This window comes from Amphiprion ocellaris, chromosome 7, assembly GCF_022539595.1.
Source record: "Amphiprion ocellaris isolate individual 3 ecotype Okinawa chromosome 7, ASM2253959v1, whole genome shotgun sequence".
NCBI lineage: Eukaryota > Metazoa > Chordata > Actinopteri > Pomacentridae > Amphiprion > Amphiprion ocellaris.
This window is the reverse complement of record NC_072772.1, coordinates 3,732,157-3,757,360: the sequence shown is the minus strand read 5'-3', so window position 1 is coordinate 3,757,360 and position 25,204 is coordinate 3,732,157. Positions and strand designations below refer to the sequence as shown.

The window sequence follows — 25,204 nt, the reverse complement described above, 5'->3', positions numbered from 1 at the left end:
ATCTTTTATTAGATGTATTTTTCTAACCCCTCCACCTATTTACCAGATCAGCTTAAATAACCCTTTACTGACACCACTAATGAATTACTTGTAGCTATTTACGTTTCTTTTAAGTAACCAGTTTTAACTATTTACTATTTTTTAGCTTTTTTTGTGTGCACTTTTAGTAGAATGCTTTAACTATTTATTTTATAATTTTAACTATTTATGACCTCATTTACCTCGCCAAGTTTTTTTGCCCTATTTAAAAATTAGCTTTGAGGTTTTAAAACTGACTAGTGGAATTTGTGTAGCTGTGCTGGTAGTTTGCTGACTTAATAATATGACTAAGAAAAAGTATTAGACTAATTTTCTATGTATTCTTTCCAAATTAGTTCCACAACTGTAGAAGTGTCCAATGTGATACAAGCACTCCTAGAGAAGCAAGTTAGCATCCATAATGACTGCAGTTTAATAGGTCTCTGGTGTTGTGGACACTGCAAGAAGCTGCACCCTTAATACATCTTAGCATTCATTTGTGTTCAGTCTGGATGTGACAGTGATGTCTTCTGACTGCTGAGCACTGCTACATCCCTAAACACCCAAGTCGATGCTTTCCGGAGCATGAATTATAGATGGAGCCGGTCGAGCTGCCCTTCTCTTCTCTGAATAAGTAAAACGGTTTCTGCCGGAGAGTCCGGGTGGAAATATAATGTGTGCAGAGTCTGACGCTGTGGATGTGTGAGTGTGTGCTCCTGAGGAGGCAGTGGGGCAGATAAAAATGAATGAAATAATGATGAGCGGGGTCATCGTCACCTTCCTCGGTCTAAATGGGACATGAGGAGGAGAGCGAACAGTGGAGGGGAAGGTGGGCAGTGACTATGATTTGTTTCTATAAGATGCTGATGTAAGCTTTGTCTGAAAAATGCCCATTTAATGCACCATACTGTTGATGAAATCGGCTATTTTAGTTACATTCCAAAGGGACACTTTCGGAAGCTTCTTCCTAAATTATTAGTATGATCATTAGTATGTTCTGTTACATCAGTAGTACAAAACCAATAATATAATATAATGTCTATGATAAATAAAATAACTTATGTCAAATTTACAGCACATCAAAAGAATACGTCAGAGTAAGAAAGCTTTTGTTATCAACAGATACAATGTAGACTTGCTCTGAGCAGTCATCTAAAAGCTTCTACAGAACTGCAGTTGTTTACATGACACTGAGAGCATTGGCTGTTAAATTATTTATACTGACGGTCTTTTACAAACAGTGTATGCCTCGGATATCATTGGTGTAACTGATGAAACTGAATAATCAGCTGACACATTTGATATATTGTTGAAAGTGCTGCAATAACTGGTTTTTGGCCACCTGATGTTTGAAACAAAGAGCAAACATCATGGCCTTGATCTTCAGATGTTTTTTTTGTTTTACTAACAATATCAATATAAGGCCCAGGTCATTCAATCTAAAATGTCAGAGAATATGAGAGTCCCATTTCACACTTTTGTCAAAGCATCAGCATCATATTTGTGGTACTGACCAGGTCGGCCACTGGTGACTTTTTGCGATTCTGTTTCTCCACCTCCACCTGCATCTTGGCCATGGGTTTGGCCATAGCCAGGGCCAGCTTCGCCTCCGCCTGCAGCTTCTTCTGTCGACTCAAGAAGTCCATGTCCTCCAGAGACTCCGAGTCGTCCTCTGTGGTGTCCCTGTCCGAGTAGGAGGAACTCTGCTTGGACTGCAAGGTGGAAAAAAACACAATGGAGATAATTAAAGGAACAAGAAATCAGAGAGAAAGAATGTGTGGTAAACACAAGAGACAGGGGGCAACAATTAGGTGAGGAAAGAGGAAAAGATAAGAGAAAAAAGGGATTAATGTCCATATATCCTTGGCCTTTTGGTATGCAAATTTAAACACTGACAGTAACATCACTGCACATCAGCTGGGACATGAGGAGAACGAGGATGAACATGTAAAGAAATGATGATTTTTCTCTTTCTCCCTCTTGTCCTGTTAAACGTGTCTCAGGCTGACAGGAGGTTAATGCAGCCAGTCATCCATGGCCACAGCGAGCATATACCAATTCACCTCTCATTTGATGCCCGTGAACTGGCTAACTGGCCAGAAAACGTGTACAGAGACATTCATAAAGCAAACGCCAGCTATCTCTCTGATTCATTATGAATATCTCCTATTTTACTGCTTTCATTCTTGTTCTGTCTTGTTTGCTTTCACATGATCGAATCTTTGCTACTTTCACACCATCAATAATACAGATTTTGTAGTGAATACATTATAATATTGTAGTGGAGGTTAACACCATGTGAACACGTCATACCATGGGGGACAGAGGTGTGTCCAGACTCGTCTCTGTCTTGCTGTCATCTGCATCGCTGTCCTTATCGCTACCACTGTCATTGACAAAACAGATCTGTAAGTTCATGCCGCTCTGCAGCCTGCAGGGAGACACAGAAAGAGACAGAGAAACACATGGAAAAGTGATATTAGCATAAAAGCAGATAACATGTCAAGTCAGTTCAACTGTCAGCTGCTTCTGTGGTAATTGACTTGGACCAGAGCCAAAACAGACAGCAATGTCAACAGCACTGCTGCTAACGCAAACGACCTGTGATGAGTTCAACAAAGTGCTCCAATGGAGCATTTAGAGCGCTGCAAACACACAAACAGGACCTTAATGTGTTAAAAGACAGAAATAAGGAGAGAAAAACAGAAAAATAACGACAAGACTCTCTGCTTTCATCACCAGAGCAGACTGAAGACAAAATTAAGGAGGGTTTGTGTTTTTAATTATCTCCCCTCTCGTCTCCAATGTGAATCGATCCAAGAGGTTTCCGGTAGGTCTGATGCAATCTGTCTAGGACCAGAGGGGGAGTGTTTGTGCCATGAAAGAGCAGAATATCACAAGGTGTAGGTCCATCCCACTGCGGATCAATAATCTGCTTATTCAATGCAGTAATTACAAACAGGCCTGATTGATTACACAGCATAGATCCAATCAGTCCCAATTAAAACAGGACCTGAGTGGTCGATTGTTTGTTTCTAGAGGGGGAGCGTCAAAACTCCCCCTGTAACTCCAATTTAATAGATCTTAGGAGCCGTTAAAGTGTCCAGTGACTTTTTTGACAACCAGAAGATGATAAACTGTTGTTCAATAACAAACAGTGCGGAGCCTCACTGACATTAACTTAGTTCAGATATATTAGTATTGGTGAATAGGCCAGCAGACAAATAGAGAGAAATTGCAGGACACAAATACCAACAATATGTTTGTGCTATTTTAGAAGAGAACACTGTAAGATCTCGTGTTCAGAACATATCTTGGATGCAATTTTTCAAATAATTTATTTTTATTAAAAATATCTGATAATATATGAGAAATGCCATAAGATCAGCCTGATATTTCAAGCTAATTCTGGCTCTAATATGGCATTTTCAGAACTCAGCGCCCCAGATAAGTGTCTTTTCAGACAGCGCTGCCATCTGACTGTTTCCCTGTAGTCCATCACTATTAATCAGCAATATTGAGAAATTGCCGGGATTTGAATCACATGAACACGATGAGCACCGCAGTGTTTACAGGACATCTAGTTCCAGGAAGGTATTGTGTAGGAGGCAGCAGCATTATACGTGTGTATGTGTGTGTGTGTGTGTGTGTGTGTGTGTGTGTGTGTGTGTGTGTGTGTGTGTGTGTGTGTGTGTGTGTGTGTGTGTGTGTGTGTGTGTGTGTGTGCATTCATGTAGGTTTCTTTTAGGAAGTGAGAGCCACAAGTGCTGATTTCATCTCTCATTCATACTGCTCCTCTCTCCTTCCTGTCATTCTCACCCCCTCTCCCCCTTTGTTCTTTATATACAGTACCTCTGACAGTAAATCTGAACTTATAGATTCATACACTTCACTTTTTCATCTTTATTGACTTTTTTAGGATCCCCTTTCAGTGCATCGTCATTCAGAGAATTATCAGATCACAAAAAAAAGGGAAAAAATAGACAACCAAACTCTTGTGTTTTCCAAGTATCTGTCACATGCTTTTTGGTTCAGAACGACGTAATATGTCAGAAGTCTCACCGTGAGGACAGGCTGGGTTTGCCACTCTTGCTGCAGCTGGTGTAGATGCCTGGCCCATCATCGAAGAAACTGCCCAGGGCCAACTTCTGCCTGATAGACTCCCTCTCATTCTTCTGGGCCTGCAACAGAAGATTAACAAGATTGGGTTACTTTTCATGGATCTATTTGATAACTGATATTCAAAATGAGGGCAAGTCGTTGCCATACATGCTACATCCCCATCACCCTAACTCTCTTCTCCCACAGGACGAGCGGTGTGCAGAAATAGAAAGCGCTGTTACCCGGAGCACTTTCTGACAGTACCACTCACTGGGACAAGCATATAAATAACAGCAGCCTCTTCTTAATTTGCAATAAGAGGTTCAGTGTCATCTTTGCAAGCTCTAATACAAAGTGTGGAGTCAGCTGATGTACTGAAAAAAGATGTGTGAAGTATCTCAGTGGAGATCATTAAAAGTCGGCATTACTAGTATTCACCAGCAGGTGGTACTGTTGCCTCAGAGAATAACCAGTAAACACTCAGATACTGTGCCAGGCCTTCTCATACAAGGCTCGGTTTACATATGGCAAACTCAGGAGGCAAAACTGCAAGAATAATCTCATCCATGCTTAAAACTGCAGGAATCACAGCCTCACAGAATTTCAGAGTTACTTTCAATTGTCCAAACCACAAATTTGTAACTCTGGACAGCTTCAGGTTTGGCAGCACTTCACTCACACTCATGTGCACCAGTTTCCTGTCTTATCTGTGCTGATAAGAGATTTAAACATCCAACTGAGATGGAAACAACCATTGAGGCACTCTGCAAAACACTGTTTTTGTTTGCTCACTACTACAGCAGATTTGGAGATTTATTTAACTGCTTTCCAAACTATTTGACTTGTGAATTTTTAATTAGCAAAACAATGCATAACGAGGCAGAGGATGAGTAGCATTAAGTTTCCCATATTTCTGGTCTGTATTTTCAAATTTGAGGCTAAAAGAAAGTAGAATCAAGGTGAAAATGTTCTGCGCAGAGAGGAGATGGTGTTAGCCTGGAGTGTAACCACTATCCCTCCCTTTTTGGGTCTACCTCCTTCTCTTTTTCACCCCTTTCCACTTACTCCTCCATAAATCTTTCATCTTCTTCATCTCACATCCCCATCCTTTCTTTATTCACCTGATTCAGCCACACCAGTCATTTGTCTTTCCCTCTCTTCCTCATTATCCCCAATTCCACTCTTCTCCACTTTCTTTCCTTTGAGCCCCGGGCCTCTCCTAGTCCTTCCATCAAGCTATCTCTCTGCAGTTCACTCTGTTCTTCCCTCTCCAGATCACTCATCGTACCTTCACCTCTCTCCCACTCATTTTCTCAGCTCCTTTGCTCTCGCACTGTCTATCTCTCTCTTGACAATTGTGTGCAGGCATTGGTGAGAGTGCCTTCACCAAGGACAAATTAACATAATCCCATTCCACACAAGAGGCCGCAAGACGCTCTTGGCACCGCCAGCGCACACACTGGTATGTAGAGGAGTGGACCTGGCACTGCTCCTTTTGTGTGTCTGTTTGAAAGATTGCCTGGGGAATCAAGATGAACGTACTTGAAAGTTTCGATTCATTGCTTCAAAGGCGCAGCGGCAGCATGTGTGGTACAGTGCAGGTCAAACACATTTTTGTACACATACATCACTCCTACCGACTACAACAAAGCTGTCAGTCAAGTTACTCGGCTGAACAGTTGCTCCGAGCAAAGATGAAACCAGAAGCAGCAGGTTCACTGAGCATTGTTAACTGAAAGTTCCCCTCATGTGGCGAGGGCTAAGAACAGATTAAAAAATGAAGGCTGGCCAGGATGGAAGCTTAACACACTGAGGAAGGCACAGGGGAGTTTTTGCATGAAATACCAGCATCACCCTAACCTATCCAGCTCAGCTTTATAGCAGTTGGTAAATGCAAGGCCTCATACTGTCTCTGCTAGCTTGGCTATGTGTTGATGCATGGACATACAGCAGTTGAACTTTATGCAAGGGAAAAAGTCAGTTCTTCCACTGTGAGATAATCAGGGCTGCATGTTCATAACTTCATGAAGCAACTTCTTCAAGATGATTTCCCCTCGGGGATCAATGAAGTATTTCTGATTCTGATTCTGACAAACTATCTGAACCACTGACTAGTTTCACGAGGTCGAATAAAAGTAAGAAAAATTTTCAATCATCATTAAAGCAGTCAAAACTAGAACATAAGCCGCATGAGATAGTTGTTTTTGTTGTTTTGATGTATTTTGTAATTCATGTCATGTTATAGAGTCTCATAGTCAGACCATTCTCTAGTGCTGACACAGTTCTATGCAGAATGGTCTGACTGCACCTTGTTATTCTACTATAGGGGAAAATAATTGTGGTGGCTTGTTTTCATTTCTATAAACCAATCATAATTGTATTAGGCATTGCTAAGCCCAGGATGCAGTGATGGTGTCCCCTCAAAAACCGTGACAGGGAATTGTTCTGTTGGAACATTTGCATTCAGGGAAACATGTCCTGTAATTAAAAGGGGCTACCTTACTGCACAATTAAAATTCTTGGATAAAACTTGAAATTTTTTATGTAGTAGGTTGCTTCCTAGAGTTTGTGGTTTTCAACAGTGAGGGGGATTTTCAAAATGGTAACACAGATAGCAGAAGAGAGGGAGAAAACCACATGGAATGCCAATGCCAGGCTAGTCCTGAGGAGAAACAACAACATGTAATACAATTAAATGCAGTGGATGTTCTGTAGCCTCACAACACAATGGTTGGCTGAGGCCTTTCTGAGTAGAGTCTGTATGTTCTCCCTGTGCCTGTCTGGGTTTTCTCCTGGTGTGGTTAATTGGTGATTGTAAATTAACTGTAGGTGCAAGTGTGAGCTTGCATGGTTGTTTGTCTTTTGGTGTTGGCAGTGTGATGAACTGGTCACCTCTCTGTTGCCTTGTGTCAGCTAGGACAGCCTCAGTAGTTCAAAAATGTCTACACAAAATATAGGTATACCTAATGAATGGATCAATGGTCCTTTAAGACACTCCCACATGGACACAAAGTTTTAACATAGCAGCAAATATAATTTCCATACTTGTTCGACACCCGTGCATGCTGTGACCAATAGCAATGTCAGGGTTAAACACATTGATTTGCATTGGTAAATGATTTAATTATTTAAGTGATCATATAATTTATAATCTATTCTATGTCTAAAATGACAGAATAAGTCAAAAATGCCAGCTTATTTCCCAAAGGTTATATCTTTAAATGCTCCAAAACTCAAAGGTAACTCAACTGGCAGTGAAATCAACACTGCAACACAACATCACTTTCTCATAATAACGATATTACCTCAGAAAACCTCTGAAGTTAAAACATGTTCTGTGATCTGCAGCTGGTCTAATGTCAGCATCTCACACCTGCCTGAAATCACAACCCCTTTACAGCTTGTTTGTGTTGTGTGTGTTTGTGTGTGAGTATCTGGGTGTGTGTGGTAAAACAGTAATCATGGCAGCCCCATAAACCCTTTACAAAGGTGTGGAATAAGCCACTGAGAGGCGGAGGTGCGAAATGGTTCAGAAAATATGCTCCTGTTGCTCCTTGTGTTTTTTTTACATACAACTTATATCATCTACACCACAACAGCTCATCGTTTTTTATTGTCTTTTTAAATTTTAAACTGTATCATATCAGTTTCTGATTACTTCAATACATGTAAACTTTCCTGCTGAAAACATGCAAACTTTCTCTACTTCTGATTGGCTGAGGCACTCAAACATCATGAATAAAACATTAGCATAACCTTTGTGTGCTTTGCTGGATAATTTTTCCACTCGAGCCACTTACAAAATGTAATAAAATTCCGAGATGGGAAATGATCCGAATGGGTGTTTCCCCATGATGATGACATGGAAAATTGCTAGATCCATTACATTAACATTTTAAGATGCATGTGGGAAGCGAGCGTTGGAGACAGAATGAGTGACAATCCTAACCACCTCCTTCAGCTGGTGGCCCTGAGCACCACAGCCGTCACTGTCCAAATTAGATTGGGAGGAACACAATTGGGCTAATTTGTGTTTTTCCTCAAATTCACTGAGCAATTTCCTCCACTGAAAAACCCTCATTGACAAAGACATTTTCTCCTCCACTCTGCACTACAACCATTCATCCGCAGGCCTAGAGGGTGATTTAGCCCTGGCAATGACCAACGGGGTGCTTGTTCAGAGCCTTCAAATCTTCCCTGAAAATCTATATTAGAGAAGGGAGATGAATTTAATTATCTGTGCAAACAAAGAGCATCCTCCCTCTCGCCTCCCACAAAATTGCAGGCTCTTGTGGCCAGAAACTGTTTAATGGTTAAGATCTCAGATGTGTGTAAATGTGGATGTGCTTGTATCTATATCTGTAGAACTACACGTCTGTCCATTGCTTTTCTCTGATTTAAGTATCCCCTTCCTACTGCAACTTCATTTTTCAAATATGCTAAAGGCAGAGGTGCTTTCAAATGTGTCACACCTTCATTTATTAATATTATATTCCACTTTCTTCTTTTTTGCAACATTCCTTATGAAAAAGTCTCCCTTTTTCTGCACAATGGAGTCTTTTCAATGACCCAGACCTTCATCCCCGGCTGGAGACAAGAACCCACTGTTAACAACACTACACACACACATGCACGCACGCATGCACACACACACACACACACACACACACACACACACACACACACACACACACACACACACACACACACACACACACACACACACACACACACACACACAAGTATACACAAATACCAGTGCTTTTGAGCGCAGACTACCTGCCTTTTTAGGTAAATCAGCAGTGAAAGCATGACATTACAGCGCACCTGGATATGTCTGTGAGAGCTTTTTATAAAGCTGCGGTGCCACAAAGCTTGAATGTGTGTGTTGCTGTGTGGTGTGCGGTGTTGAGAATCCAAACAGTGACGGCTTCACTCACATACTTTTTCCAGCACTGACAGTGAGCTGCTGCTGAGCTCTCAGCTTTACAAACAGATACAAGGTCACTGTGTCTTCAGCGAGTGTGTTATGACTGTGCTGCATAGCTCCACGGTTCACACAGATGTTCTTTCAGGCTTAGATTTGACTAAAACTAGATCCGCTTGTACACATTTCTGAAAACACAGTGTAAGTCAGTGCTTATTCAATTCAAGTGAATATTTTGGTGCTTTGGGAAATGATCATATTCTCTGTTTTGCTGTGAGTAAGACATAAACACCGATACTACTATCACACCTGTATGTTCAAATATTAAGCCACAGTCAAGAGCAGGTCATTTTAGCTGAGCATAAAAACTAAAAACAAAGAAAACAGTTAGGACAGATATTTTGGCACATATGCTGTCCAATATGTCCCGCGATGAGATCAATGTTTTTACAGAATATAATGCACAACTGAAAAAGATGTTTGGGGTAATTTAGAAATGGTGTCATCACATGTTTTGTCCAACACTGTCTGCAGCACATGTAGCAGAGAACGTATCACAGCTGAGCAGAGATGCAGGGCCAAGTGGTGTCATCGCAGGAAGCTGCTAACTAGTTTGTGAAACACATTACTGGAAAGTTAATAAACAATTACATCTTTTACCGTTCAATTCTCCAACATCATGTATGTAGGGGAATATTTACCAACACATCAATATTGGAATTTTTTACTGTCTACAAATTGGCACATACCCCAAAAATCCAGCATTAGTCAGGCTCTATTGCTTGCCAATATCTCTAAAGTGTGGAACTCATTTTTGGTTAAGTTCAGTAACGTTGAGCAAGTGACTCCAGCAAGTTGCCTTTAAATGTAAAGATGACAACATCCATGAAGGTGCTTGAAGTGTGGATTTTGTTGCATTTAGACAGAACCAGGCTAGTTGTTACCTCTGTTTCAAGGCTACACTCTAAGCTAAGCTATCTGGCTCCTGGTAGTTGCTTCTCATCTATACAGGAGTGGTATCAGTCTTCTTGTCTGGAGTGGATAATCTAGTGCAAGAGAGCAAATTTCTCCAAATCTCCAACTAGTCATTGAAGTATACCCATTTAAAGCGTCCATGCTGTCTTTGTAGGCTGAACATGCATGTGTGTGCGACTGTCTCGTCTTTTCATGCTATCTGAGACCCGTCTGTCCAGGCAGTGCAACATTCCATCCCAGATAAGGGACCTGACCTCTGACCTCTCTTACAGTTCAGCTGCAGGTCAGTGCTAGACTGTTCCTGTCACTCAGGCTGGAGGGGAACCGCTCAGCGAGTGGTACGAGGCCTTACAATAATGTGTATGTGGGGGTGACAGAAGTGGGGGAGGGTTACGGTGGGAATGAGGAGGGAAAAATAAGAGAGAAGGGGAAGTAAGGGGTTGGGTGAGTCGGGGGTTACAAAGGGAAGGAGGGGAGATGAGGAGCATGAAGTGGGTTTGGACAGGACAATGGGCGCCCAAGTGACATTTGAGCTTCTCTCTGCGGGAAGGCCAGACTATTTGTGAGAACAGATTTAGTGGAGGAATCTGTTTTTTTTCTCTCCAAAACAATGAAACAGATTTAAGATTAAAAGCCCAGTTACTCACACCATTATGTCATAGCACCGCTCCAAATATCTCAGCACTGTAATGCCTTCAGACTCTGATATCAGCCTCAGTTTTTGGCTGCATCTTTCAGCTACACTCAACACACAGAACTCTGTTACAGGGCTAGTTCAGCATTTTGAGAAATATCTTATCACCTATCTTGCAAAAAGCTAGTTAGTCATATTAGTCTGTTTAGGATGAAGCCGGAACAAACAGTCTGTTAGTTAGCTTAGCATAAAGACTAGAAAACAGGGAAAAACCACCCACCTAACACCGTCCAAGGAAAACAAAACTAAATCTGCCCACCAACCCTCTTAAAGCTCAACTTCATCTGCTCTTATATTATAATTTTTGAATATATAAATATATTAAAGAATCAACCTACTTCTGTTCCAGGTGGTTATTTTATTCGCCAACTATCAACATAACAGCATTCATAGACTTTAAGACACTTACAGCTCATACAGTTCATTCTGTTAACATGTTATATTTGTTTTGGTCAATCTGTAAAACAGATTTATAATAAGTATACATTGTGGTATTAAGGTGGCCATAAGATTTTGGAGTATTTCTTGGCTTTCTTAACTTGTGGTCAATGCAAGGCTGCTAGTTATGGCTTTGAACCAAGAAATACTCCAGCGCAGAACCCCCAACTTTTATTCAATGGTATGGATTAAACACACAAGACAAAATGTAACATGTTAAATTATTATTAACTTAGAGATGCTGGTAGATGAATTTTGTCACCTCTGGATGGAGCCATGCTAGTGTTGGTTTTGCCATAAGGAGAAAGAGAATTATTGTATTTCCTAAAATGTTGAACTGCTCCTTGAGGAAACACAGCACATACTTGGCAGACACAAACAAGCAACCACATGTGTTCCGTTAAATATTCTACATCTGTTGACCACGGAGATTTTTCCATTCATTTCAGCTAATTATTGAATAAAAATCCTGGAATGAGACACATGCAAACATTACACGGTCTTTTACCTCTTTGTAGTCGTCACTGAGGTAAAGGTCGGACGCTTGCCTGATGACATCATCAACTCCACCACACCCATCCATATTATCCAGCGCCTCCCTCATCCCTGTCTGATGTCCTGTCTTTTCCTTTCTACTCCCCAGTCAGTAGGTTAGTCCAGACCGACTCCAGAGTTTGAGCCCAGTCACTTTGCATTATGACTGAGCTGACACAGAAAACTCTACTCTTCCACTGGTGGCTTCTCCTCGCCCTTCTCTAACATTTTGTGACACTGTTTCTCTTTCTCTGCTCTTCCTCCACTCGGATCCCTCTATAGGTTTTCCTCTGCCGGTCTGACTCTCCCACAGGACTGGAAAAAGCACAATGGTCAGAGGTAAGGCCCCTTTAGGACCTCCCTACCTTCCACCCTCTTGGTCAGGGCAGCCTCTCACAGCACAGGGAGAGCAGGAGAGAGGAGGGAGAAACTCACGCTGGTGATTTTTCCATTTTCACGCCCTGACGTGAGGACAGCAGCTGCTCGACAACAGTTTAAAAAGAGACAATTTAGGGATAGCCCCAGTGTGTTTAGACAACCCCTGGATGATTCTCCACCCTGGTATTTAGCCTGACTTACCATTCTCTGTATGCTTGTGACTAAGAGATTATTTTTCCAAATTTTCTTGCATATTTGAGGTGAAATGAATATGAAAGTGTGTGTATGTGTGTAACAGAAGAGGTCGTGTTCTCCCTTCCTGCCAAGGTAAAAATAGTGCCTCGTCTGGACTCCAAAGCCAACAGCCCCACAGCCCCGGCCAGCTAAATAAACCCTGACAGAGCACAATGGACCATTAGTCTGGCACACAAACACACACACACAGTCACTCATTCACTCACGTACACAGAGATTGCTTGTGCCTTGTATCAGTGACTTACATTTTCAATCTGAGCTCTCCACGGTGTGTAATGATCTCATCTTTGTGAGACGTTATCGACCCGTGACTCATATATTTGTCATAGCCGCCCAGACAGAAAATTATATCCACATATGGCTGCGACTTCACACTGCAGGGGAGCATGACTTCACACAAACACACACCCATCAACTGGTTACACTGAGAATAGTACTGCAGTGCATTGGAAAACCATCACCATGTTCAAGTGAAAATAAAATTATAATTTATATGCACCAGAACAGGAGATCAAATACATTTTTAGTGTGTAATGATTTAATGGATTTCACATAAGTGAAGGATTGCAATTAATGTTCCTTTCAAACACTTTCCTTATTTAAATTCTAACAATTTTGAGGCTTTAATATATTGAGGCAGTTGTTCTATCTGCTTTGTTTTGACCCTCTGAACCCCAAGCATTTTCTGGATGTTGTTTTTTGCGCCTGTCACATTTTTACTAACTCTGGGCTTGCTTTTCAGTGCAATATGAATTCCTCCACTTGTATGGAAGCAACAAAAATCATGGCTAGAAGTATAAAGAACTGAAAAAATGTCTTTTGTGCAGTTTGGCGGAGTTCTAATGCCATATATCAGATAAAAACTTCAAAAATAAATGATATCATTTCTTGAGAAAATTGAGAAAATCCACATTTTGTAAGTGTCCACAGCTATTATCAATATTGGAAAAGGGTGGCTCTATGTACTGTAGATATTTTGCTGCTTAAGTTCGTTTGCACACTTGCCTCCTCTCTGCTCTGTGTAAACACAGCCTGCAGTTCAACCCAGTTCTGCCAAAAAGTCCTTGAATTTTTGTAATTGACTGTTGGACACAGCTGAGTCACTAATACCTTCGCAGTTGCACAAAGGAGAGAATTTTTTTGTGTTGTTTTTTTTACAACATTTGGTTAAAGCAAACACTTTACATTTGGCACATTTTAATATGACACACAAAGGATGAAGGGGCTTTGATTAAAAAAAAAAAATCAGGATTTTAAGCATGGAATGACATGTCACAAACGAGAATTTCAAGGAATATTCAAGGTTGAAAATCTGACAATTCTTCCTGATTTTAGAGTTTTTAGCTCAGATAAATGGTGTAATTTTGTTGATTTTTTAAAAGATAGCACACATTTCAAGCCCAGCTGCCGGCTATTGACTGTTCAGACAGGTATTTGGAAATGGCATTATTTCTGTATTTTTGGTATTACTCTGAAAATATAATAGCGAAAAATGCTTAATCCTCTCACTAGACATACAACTATACTAAACTGAAAAATATAAGCCTTGGAAAATCACACAAACCAACCCCGACATTAAGGGGAGCAAAGCTTGTTTAAAGTTAAATAAAGTTTTTTTCTTTCTCTGAAGCATCAACTCACCACCTGCAGAAAGATTCACATGATGAATCACATTAAATAGTCTGGGATCTAACTGGAAGACATGGATATCTGATAAGAAATGAAATAGCCAGTCAAGGACAAAGGGGGTACAAGACGGATGAGAGGAGAAAGACGAGAAGCAAGACAACGGCAAGTGATACTGATGAACATGAGTCACATTCATCTGTTTCTCTGCTCAGAGAAAGAGAGACGACGTAGACGAGAATAAGACGGGAAAAAGGAATCGGAGATGAAGACAGTTGGGGAATAATGCATTTGCATGATAACATCAAAGAGCATTTGAACACACACACACACACACACACACACACACACACACACACACACACACACACACACACACACACACACACACACACACACACACACACACACACACACACACACACACACACACACACACACACACACACACACACACACAGAAGGGTTAAGTGAAAAAATAGGAAGTGGATTTGATTCAGCGTTGATCCCTAAGGATTATGGGTAGAGTACAGCGAATTGTCTGGCTGTCTCCTGAATCCACCCACACTGGACTGCTGCTGGGGACAATACAGACAACACACACATGCACACAAACACACATGCACAAGCCAATAAAACCAGCGTTAGCAGTGAGCGAGAGCGGCCTGTTTGGGGCTGGAGGGTGGGGCAGAGTCTGCCCTGCTGGATCTCTGCTTCATTACTGAGGCTGACTTCATGGTGAAGGTGAAGTCACTCCTCATTCTAATGGAATAGGAGGTTGGGATTAAGGGGTTACCTGGATTACCTACGCACAAGAAGCGGAAAACACAAAGAAAGCCTACACACACACGCACACACAAACCCTTACTAAATTTCACACGAAACGCTGCATGAAACACAGTTCAATCACACAGACTGCTGTGGATGCTTAGAGCTGCGTATCTGAGACACAAACTCGCAGGTTAATTCTTCTAGTGCCGATGATGGCTTGACTGTCTGGTCAGCTGAGAGAGCATGAAAGAGAGGCAGACATGCACACACAGAACGGCTTATTGTTCCAAGTGAACAGAGGGTGACTGTGGGAGAGGGTTCCTGGCACCTCCTGTAAGCCTGCGATCCAAGGCCAATGGCGCTATGTGTGTGTGCGTTTACTTCTATCTTTCTGGGGACCGATTTCAGTTTCATACCTTTGAAGTACAGCCATTTGTTGGACATTTTAGCAAGTCCTCAATTTTTCACACCACTTCAAAAGACTTACTTTCAGGGTTGAGGTTAGAAATAGATTTAGCCAGTGAGTGCAATGAGGAATACTGCTGATGTGTGTGTGTGAGTGCATATATCTGATGTAACTGTTTATCAGACCTGCTACATTTTTGTGTCTGTAAATATCAGCAAAGAGCCACACTGCTCCCTATTATCCACCTACATGCTTGCGTGACATTATATTATCACAGATCACATTTACTGACACATATGAAAGACACGCCAGAGACTCTCATCTGATCTTATTTTGGAAAGAGGAGGAAAAGAACGGGGGCTGCTGCCATAGCAACGTGGTGAGAATTTCTCCATGGCGATGCTCTGTGTTCCAAACAAATTGGACAGCGAAGGGAGCACGGGGCGGCCCATCAGGAAGTCCGCTAACTCACACAGAGGCCAGTGTTTCAGGGAAATGAAGTTCTGTCAAACTGTGTAATATTAAGACAAATTATGCTCTTGTTTTAAATGAAAAAGAGGCTTTCTGCACAACAAAGGTTTGATTTAAGGGATGCAAATCACAGATGAATTCAAAAAGAATTCTTATTTCTGGAAGGGAAAATCTTATTTTGCCATCCAGTGCTCTTACCTACATGGGTTAGACTGGACAACATGACTTACAATGTATGTCATACATTTTAACATTCATCCTGATGATATTTTTAAGCTTTTATATACATTGATTGACCCTGATCCTGGATTTTTGAGGCCATTACCAATTTTAGAGGGTAAGGAATTTTGATATCAATATATAGGCCAATATTGTTTATATACAGTATATATATATGTTACACTTATATTGAAATGGTAAAATGATGAGCTCATTGTTTATTTAACTTTCCAGCAATGTATTTCACAAACTATTTAGCAGCTTTTCATGAAGACAAAAGTTGACTCATGCGTACTCTGTCTGAGCTGCGCTGCTGTACAAACTATGCAATGCTAACATTTCTTATTTATCCAAGCATTTCTTTCTTTCTTTTCATATCACCGTACATTGGACAGTATACAGTATATGCAAACACTGATACATCTGTGACAGGTCATTACTGGTTGATAATGTCTGCCAACTGATGTATTGGTTGGTCTGTTCTTGCAGGTTTGTCCCGTTTGATTTATTACTATGCAAACAATTTAATTGATAGTTTTTGGGCACTTTCAGACCTGTGTACACTTGCTTTGAACAAAAACTAAATAAGTAGTTTGATATCAATCTGTGTGGTAAGGCTGGAGCTGGAGAAGCTGCAGGTACAACTTAGCTTCGACTAATGAGGCAGGGGGACAGTTAGCATGGCTTTGCACTAAGTAAAAGAAGATGTCTTCGTTAAGGAGTATTTTGTTTTGTACGAAAACAGAAATGTAAAAATGTGTGTGTTTCAGGGGATGATTCAGGCTGTAACTACTTCCTGGTAAACTCATTTGTCATGTCAGTAATTCCACGAATGTGTTTGTTGTCCAGGCTTATTGATCGACTCTATCATCCGAGCACGACCCATCAGAGCAATCTACTGTAGTGCTATTCCTAATTTAAAATTCATCAGGCCACACCTCATATACAGTTACACTCACACTGCAGCTCTGCTTCACCCAACCAAGCTGCAGGAGTGTGCAGACACAACATAATACACAGAAAGGCACAACTACTATGTGTGACAGGATTCAGGATTCAGTCAGAGCTCCCGAGGCTTTGGCAGGCTGACAGTTTTCCTCCGGCCCAGGATGACACACTGCGGCCAAGCTGATAAATCTCACATCACCCTTCACCCTGCTGGTATTGCTGCTGCTGCTGACAGCAATACGGCACTGCGAGATTTATAGATTTACATGAGAATCTGAAAACAGGATGACATATTGAGACCTCAGAGTCGGGTAAACACACTGCGGAACAGCGTGCTTTTAGCTCGCTCAAGCACTTAACAAAATGAGGTGCAGCATCAAGACGAAGCCGCTCGATCAGACAATTGGTTATTATCACGATCTAATGGATATTCTTCTCGTTTTTTTGGACTCGTAGTTTATGTGACAGGCTTAAATCAATAGCTGGTTTTGGTTGACTTTAGGTCAAATGGTGGCTTTACTGCTCCTCCCATTCACCGCTTGCCATTTAATCTAATGGTTTCTGACATTAGCATGCCTTAAATGTTAAAGTGGGGAACGAACAGGGAACAAACGACGGTTTCCAGAAAAACAAAGACCACACCTTAACTGAAGGGGGACAAAACAATGATGCTCACAACCAAAACAGAGACTTCCCCAAGTCATAAACCGTCCCAGGAGACATGCAGAGATACAGAAACTGCACAAAGCTCTCGACCTCCCTCTTTTTCCACTTTATCTATTTACTCCTTGGCTGTTATATTTCATCATTAAACCATCCACTCGTTCCCTCCTCTCTGTTCTGTCCCCCCGTTGCCCTTTGCTTCTTGCCGTCCCTTGGTGGGTTTGTGTTATATGAGCGTGAGGGGCGCTGTCTGCCGGCTGGTTGCCAGGTTACCGGCTCTAATTGAGGGGCCTCTAGAGAGTTGGTGTTATCAGAGCCTGAACCCTGTGCTCCGCTCGCTGCTCTCTCTCTTATTTGCTCCATCTTTCTTTAATACCTCCATTGTATTAAAGCCATCTCAGCCTTCAACACAGCAACTTCATAAATATCTCATTTTTTCCCCTCCCCGAGGTTGAACTGATTATTTTTCCATTCTTCTTATCATCTGTCATCGCCTCAGAAAAGCTGTATGTCGTTCTCATTGCTCTCTACATGCCTCTTTCTTTGCTTTTTGCCGCCTGTGTTGTCAATACGTCTCCTGTTACTGTTTCATCTCTGCCTTTCATCTGCCATGTCCGCTGCCCCCTTTGGTGTCACTCCTCTCCGGTTATCTGGCTGCTCTTTCCTTCGATCCTGCCATCTTTCCGTTGCCCCATCTAGACTTTATCTACCGCAAAACATGGCAGGAAATCCTTATCCCATTACACAACTGCTCCCTAACCCACACAAGTACAAATCCACCCTCCTGACACGCAAATACAAATACGTGGAGGATGCAGCAAGATTCGTACTAATGTTTTGTTGGATGATTTGAGTTGTTTTCTGGGCAGTTTTTCCAATTCAAATCTGAAGCTTTGAGAGGATATGCAGAGATCAGCCTTTATAAAGGTTGATAATGCAGGAGATGTGAGCACTTACAGTTGTTGCAATTGTCACACCCATGTGACATAGTCAAAGAAAACAACTTAAAATACTAAACGAATCACATTTTTTCTTTGCATACACGAAGAATTCAACTTGATTTCCACCCAATGGAACATTTAATGGTTAGATAACAGAATTCGAACTTCTCATGTTGAGGCTTCATGTTGCATGTTGATGAAACACTTTATAAGTACACCCACAAGGCCCATCCATTTCTCTGGGACTCTCCACACTTATTCCTCCCCATCAAAGAAGCTCCATCTTTCTTCCTCCCCCGGCATAGTCGGCTTATCTCTTCTGCCTTTCATCTACCTCTCTGCCTGTTCCTCACTCTCCATCTCCACTGCATTGCAGATTTTTTCTTCCCTAGCAGAGCTGGTTATAGAAAAAGCAGGATGCACAGCTGTGATGTACTGCTTTCCTTTAATCACGACTGCTTCATTCCTCCCAGTTCATCGTTAGATAAAAATGGGACACTGCCGTCGTATGTCCCAACAGAATCACACACTCACACACACATAAACATAAATGCGCACACAGGCACACCCTCCAAGCTACCATTCACATTTAAGTTCTATTTATCCCTCCACTGTCTGCACTATACATCCAAAAACAAAATGTGCATCCTCTACATTAAACTGGCAGCTTGAAATACATTTACACACACACACACACACACACACAGTTTAGGTGTAGCACTATAAACTTGCAGTTACATGCACACCTCATGCCTCCTTTGACGGGGATTGATGAGGCTGAATGAGGAGGAGGTGGATGGGAGGTAGGACATTATTCCCTTGAGTCAAGTGCTCTCTTAGCAACCAGCCAGCCATCGGATTCACAACACAATCATGCAACCACACAAGACAGAGCAACACTCCTACACAGGTCTGAGTTGCTGCAATGGCACACACAAGTCCTACACATGTGCAACAGCATCCTAGTTTCAAACATGACATGATACACAAAGCTGAAAAGATAAAACTTGATGTTTTCACAAGAAGCATGAAGCAACAACTACAAAATCAGGCAAAGAAACAATTCAATTACAGAGTGTGTTGTGTCATTTTGACTCTGAGAACTACCTGGTAAGAACAGTTTTCCTGGTGGACCATCCTTCACAGCATCCTAGAGCGGAGCTGGCTGAGTTGGGGGAACAGGCGTGGGACTGGGAGAAGATTCCCAGCCCTGCAGTGGTATTCCAGCGGAGAGGAGAGCAAGAGGATCCCAACCGGTCCTGGATCCAAGCGAACATATAAATCAGCCACTACCACTGCCTGCCTCTCCCTTGTCAGTCAGTTCACTCTGCCTCGTTTTCTTGCTGCCTCTACCTCTGTCTTTTTCTGCTTGTTTTCTGGTCTGGTCTGTTTGTTAACAGAAAAAGGGCAGGGTCTGATCGCTGCTTCCCCAAAGCTGAAAGAGGGAGGGGAGCGAGAGACTGGAGGAGGGGTGTGAGAACGGGAGGAGAGAGAGAGAAGCTGAGAGGGAGGGGAGCAGTGGAAAGCACTCCCGGTCGCCTTTCTCTGTCTGGTTTGGACTGAAAAGGGGGAGGAGCTGATGGGATGAGCGTTCACAGAGTTGGTGAGTGGGGAGAAGGGATGGAGGCGGGTGGTGTGGGTCAGGGCCGGGATGTCATTCTGCTTTTTCATATGGAGCCATGCCGAGGGGAAGAAGGACAAGGGCAGAGGAGTGACTTTCATTCCTTAACATTTATCTTAATCCCTGTGTCTGCTGCACAAATCACCATCAAAAGGAAACTATAGCAGGGCTGGAAATTTAACCTCGAATGTGCTTTTATGCTTTTTTCCTCTTCCTGATTTTATTATAAAGCAAGAATAGCAAGTTTCAACAGTTTTATTTAACCTTTTGAATCCCAAAATAGGTTAAAAAAAATCTTTGAAAAAATCACTAAAATTACACCATTTTTCAGAGCTGTAAAAGCAGAAAGACTTGTCAGCTTTTTTTAACTTTCTGCCAGTGAACATGTGTGATAAACCAGATCTAAGCTTACAATCATGATATCTCGTCAAAATCCCTTCAGTTTGCATGTCTCATTTAAAAAATTGCCAAAAACAAAGTCTTTGCAAGAACCAGATTGTGTAAAAAAACAAAAAAATTCTGCGTTTTCCAGAGCAGCTGTGAAACCAAGACTGACTCAGCTGAGACCAACAGTCACGTTTTAAAAATTCTGAGATATTTTGGCTGAACAGCAGGCTGTAGTTACATGGAACACGTAAGAGACAAGTATGGAAACAAAACACAAGTAGGAAAGCATCTATAGTATGTAAAGCCACAACTCTTTTCCAGGATTAGGCACATGGAAAAATGCTGTACATGCTGATTTAGGGCTTTTTTCATTTTTTGTAAAATAAATATGGAAATTTAACTTTCTTTTTTTTCTCCTTGTTGTGATTATAGCTTTGTCACACTGCATAAAGACATTTTTGAGTTCTCTCTACCTCTAGTCATGGTTGTGATGTTTCCCTAATGGTACAGGACTTAATGTAGCAGTAATAAATGAGCCCACAGTGAATCAAAATGTGGGCAAGAGCAAATAAAACACCTAGAATCTGCTGAGGGTCAAGCAAAGGTGACTCACTCACTTTTCTTATGTGTACATTTTTTTTGCCTCACTGTGTGACGGTATACACAGAATGTGGCCTGTGTGCTGCATATGGAGGTCCTCCTCATTGTCTGCCTCTCTTTGTAGGATTATAATCCCACAGTGGCAGATGGCCACTCCATAATCCACACACAGGCCAACCTACTCAGATAATCTCTTCCTTCTCCGACTCTCCACCCATCGTTCCATCCTGACATCAACCCATTACTGTTCCAAATCCATCGCTTTTGTTTTCTCTTTTGTCGATTGACCCCAACTGTTTGGCATTTATAAGCACCATATACACTTTTATTAAATGGTTTCAGTCTATGATATAGTTGTACACAAATGAACATTTATTATTGTACAGTATTTATCAATAATTCTGACTTCTCCTATGAGGATGTTTATTATATTAAGACAATTTTACTATATTGTCATTCACTATTTGTTTATACACTTCTGAGTGTTTTAAAACTATTAAATACATTAATAAAGACATTTCTGCTTGAAATTACATTAGAGTGTATTAAATGCATGCATTTCTATTTATCAAACTTAGCCACCCTTTCTACCACTGAACAAAATCGACCAATCATTTAACAAACAAGCATTCTGTACAGAACCGTAACGTAATGTGTTTAATCAACTCTCTTCATTGTTTCTATAGCAACACTCCCATTAAAACAGAAGGAAACATTTGTGCAACAATGTGAAGAATGTGACCCCCTAGTGAAATTAAATCATACATCTGGTTCAACTTTCATTTTTGTCTTTTTTTTGGCAAGGTAGCTACAACTACACACCCTCCCTGTTATCTCATCCTCCCTCTCAGGCAAAATCTCTCTATCCAATATTGATCCCAGCTGGGTGATGCTGCTTTTCCCGATAAGACCACTCTTGGGTTTAATGACCTGGAAGTGGATCGATGAGCTCCCTGCTCTGATCTCTGGGCTCCAGCCTGCACATCACTGGCTCTGGTTTAGCCTTCTGCGTGGTGCCCAGCTGGGGCAGGTTGGAGCAGAGCCCATCCTCTGCTTTTAACCCTGGATGTAACTATCTGTGAGATAAACCTGTTTTTCTTACAGTGAAAATAGGGCACATAGAAGCCCTCTTAAGCTTATTCAAGGTTACATGTAAGTTTATTTAGGCTTACAAGAATTCAATAAGTAGGAGAGAAGTGGTTGGTGAAGATGTAGCAATTTTTATTCCCAATTTTGTGTCAATTTTACGGTGCTTCTGCTGTTACTGTGTTTGCTAATACATGATTCATTACACATTTTGTTAAACTAATTGCTTAAAACATGGGTAGTTGCTGTGAATTTGCTTTGGTTTAAGTGTTCGTTCACAGAAAATAAAGATTTTTAGGACAAAATTGCTGAGTTGTAGTGAATATTCATCAGGCTACACAGCAACTTAATATGGAGACGCTTCAACCTGGTGCCAAGTATGTTCCAAAATCGTGTTTCTCTGAGGGTTTGTTTGTTTCAAAGTGGTTGCTGCGTTGTCCAACAGCATCTGATACTTCACCCACCCACACCTTTATCGTAACTTTGCAAAACTGACAATCTGCTGTGATTTGGCAGGTATGCAGGACTGAGAAAGTTATCCAGGTTTGAACTTTTCTCTTAAGCAACTTTGGAAAAAAAAAAAGTTATTTTTAAGCAGAGCAGTGGTGTTAAAAATAGCCTCTTTTGAAAAGTTTTTTTTTCCTTAGCATGTCAGTATGGTGTCTCTTTATAGGCTAAAGGCCACAGAATGACTGAAATATGCAGCCAGTGAAATGTGTTTCTGCCTTGGAACTGCTGTGTACTGATGGCCATCTGAAAAACACATATTCAGACAGTCAAGCTTTAATTTGTCACAAACTGAAGGAGCCAATCCTGGCAACTTGCAGGGTGGTACTTTCTGCAGAATGTAGCAAAACAGTGGGTGGAGAAGGAGACAGAGACTTTATAGACCTAATAGTTCCACAGGAGGCAATAGTGTGTGGAGACATTTAAGACATGTTAAAGCAGGAAGGGATCTTTTTATCGTTGAAAAAACTTCTAAATATGTAATTTTGATACGTGGAAATGAATTTTTAGGGGTTTAATCAACAGCCGAAGAGGGATTTTAAGTCAATCTTCAGCCTTCATGAGTAAAAAACTAAAATGGAAGCTTCACATCCAGCAGATACTTTCTCCAATTTTTAGCTCCCTACAGTTTCAGGCTCGCTAAAGCCCGATGCTTCTCTTTTCTCAATATAAATGCACCAAACTAATTTCAATTTCTGATGCACAAGTATGTATGCACTATGCACACACATTCACAGGAGCACAAAAACTTTGATGTCCAACATCATGAGCCTCGCTTTAGATAAGGGAATCCACAGCAACCCCCTTTTCTCTCCTCCTTCACCATGGCAGCAGTCAGTCCAAAGACACCCCCTGCCGACCTTCACACGGTTGTCAAGGTTACAATCCGAGTCACAGCACAGGTGGAGACCCAGACAGCACGTCTTTATTCACACTAGAAAAGAAAACAGCATCTGACTCTGCCCAGACAGTATGCATGTAGCCACTGATTCTCAAATTATGTCTATCAGTCACCTGAACCAGCATAAAATAAGCTCCAAAAGCAAACAAACTCCAAAAACTGTGATTATATAAGCAGCCTAAATGAGCAGAAAAAAGATACAGAACAAAGAATATTAACTGGAGACAGACAAACAGGCAGACTGCAGTTCAGCCTCCCACTCACTGACCACATAATGAGATGTCCGTCTGGTTGGTAAAAAACTAAAAACTAAAGTACAAGTGGATCCCTGCTCCTTCTGCCACAGTCCCATAGCTGCTGATTCTAAAGCTGAAATCCAACAGTAATTTATGCCTGCACAGAGCAGGATAAATTACTGTTATGTGTGCCACTTTTTTTTTTTTGCTTCGAGTGTGCGCTGTAGTGTACAATGAGCACTCTTCTCATCCTCATTTTCCTCATCTCATCCCACATATCAAAACAACACTCATGTGGGGCTGTGCGTATTTAGCCCTGCTACGTGGGCATATTTATAGACACAGGCAGAAATAATGAATACTTAATCACAAGTCACTGATCACTGAGTGAAAAACATGGTGCTTCATTCCACTCTAACTAGTGGGATACAGAGAGCTACAGCGATACTGTAGGTGGCAAATAATGCTCCGTAACACTCTGCACAGCTCATGGAAAATACATGAATCTCTGTCATGCTGTGACACCTCCTCCCTTTCTCTGACAAACAGCTTGCCCTCTCTCTTTTTAGCGTCCGTGCCATCTACCCGTCCTTCCTCGTTTTCTGGCCTTTCAGTGTAACCACATTTTCTTTTCACCGCTTCCTTTCTCCATCTTCCTCCTCCTTCCCTCTTTCCCTGCCCCGCTTTTCTGTCTCAGCAGGCAAGAGAGGAGCACAGATGCTTTTAGCGAGCTGACATTTTGTGCCAGTGTAAAAACACTGCATAGCAAAGCAGGTTGGCTCAGTGTGAGGGCCAGATTCTTGGCGGTAATGAGCTCGCTCTGACAGGGAGGAACTGATGTGGAGGGCCAGGGAGTGCATGAGTGTGTATGTGTGCTCGCTCCTCTGATCAGCCACCGGAGGTTGTTCTAATGAGGCCTGCGTGTCTACAGTCGGTGGTGGAAAGACTGCACATGCTGTGATCACCAGTATTAATATTTGTTTTGCATTTTTGAAGGTATCATAGCACATTACTATTTGTACACCAGCCGGGTAAATGACTAACTGACCACCAGTTACACTTGCGCGACGACAAAGTCCATTAGTCTATGAAGCGGGAGTTGTGAGTCACAGTGAATAATAAGCAGCTGAGACAGAACGATGGCATGAAAAGAGTTCTTTCTAGGCTTCTTGTTGTCTTGACAACAGGTTTTTAAGAAAAAGGTGAAAAACAAAAAAGAAGGCATGAAAGTGCAGAACAAAACTGACTTTTTGCAGTCAATCAGTTACTCTAGAGCTTAAGTGACTGCTTGATTAATCACTTAACAGAACAGAAAATTAATCATTTTCCAACAATCTCAGATTCCAACCTCTCAAATGTGAGGATTGACTGCTTTTTTTCTGTTTTGTGTAATTGCATAATTGTGGGTTTTGGACAAAATGTGTTTTTTTATGGACAAAACTGATTTATTAATTTGAAAATAATTGACAGATGAATTGATAATGAAAACAAAAGATAGCTG

General features: G+C 41.5%; 1 protein-coding gene across 7 annotated transcripts in view; it reads right to left on the bottom strand.

Moving 5' to 3' along the window:
- schip1 (schwannomin interacting protein 1) overlaps positions 1-25,204 on the bottom strand; it is a 221,218-nt gene that overhangs the window by 6,047 nt on the left and 189,967 nt on the right. For 5 of the 7 annotated variants that reach the window (XM_035953303.2, XM_035953304.2, XM_023281229.3 and 2 more), the window contains 3 exons: positions 4,081-4,199; positions 2,332-2,449; positions 1,533-1,730 (listed from right to left, as the gene is read on the bottom strand). In XM_035953303.2, the coding sequence (XP_035809196.2) occupies positions 1,533-1,730; positions 2,332-2,449; positions 4,081-4,199 (435 nt within the window). Of the gene's footprint in view, positions 1-1,532; positions 1,731-2,331; positions 2,450-4,080; positions 4,200-11,661; positions 11,977-19,472; positions 19,807-25,204 lie in introns of those variants that run through there. The other 2 variants (XM_023281231.3, XM_023281230.3) reach the window with 2 other exon arrangements.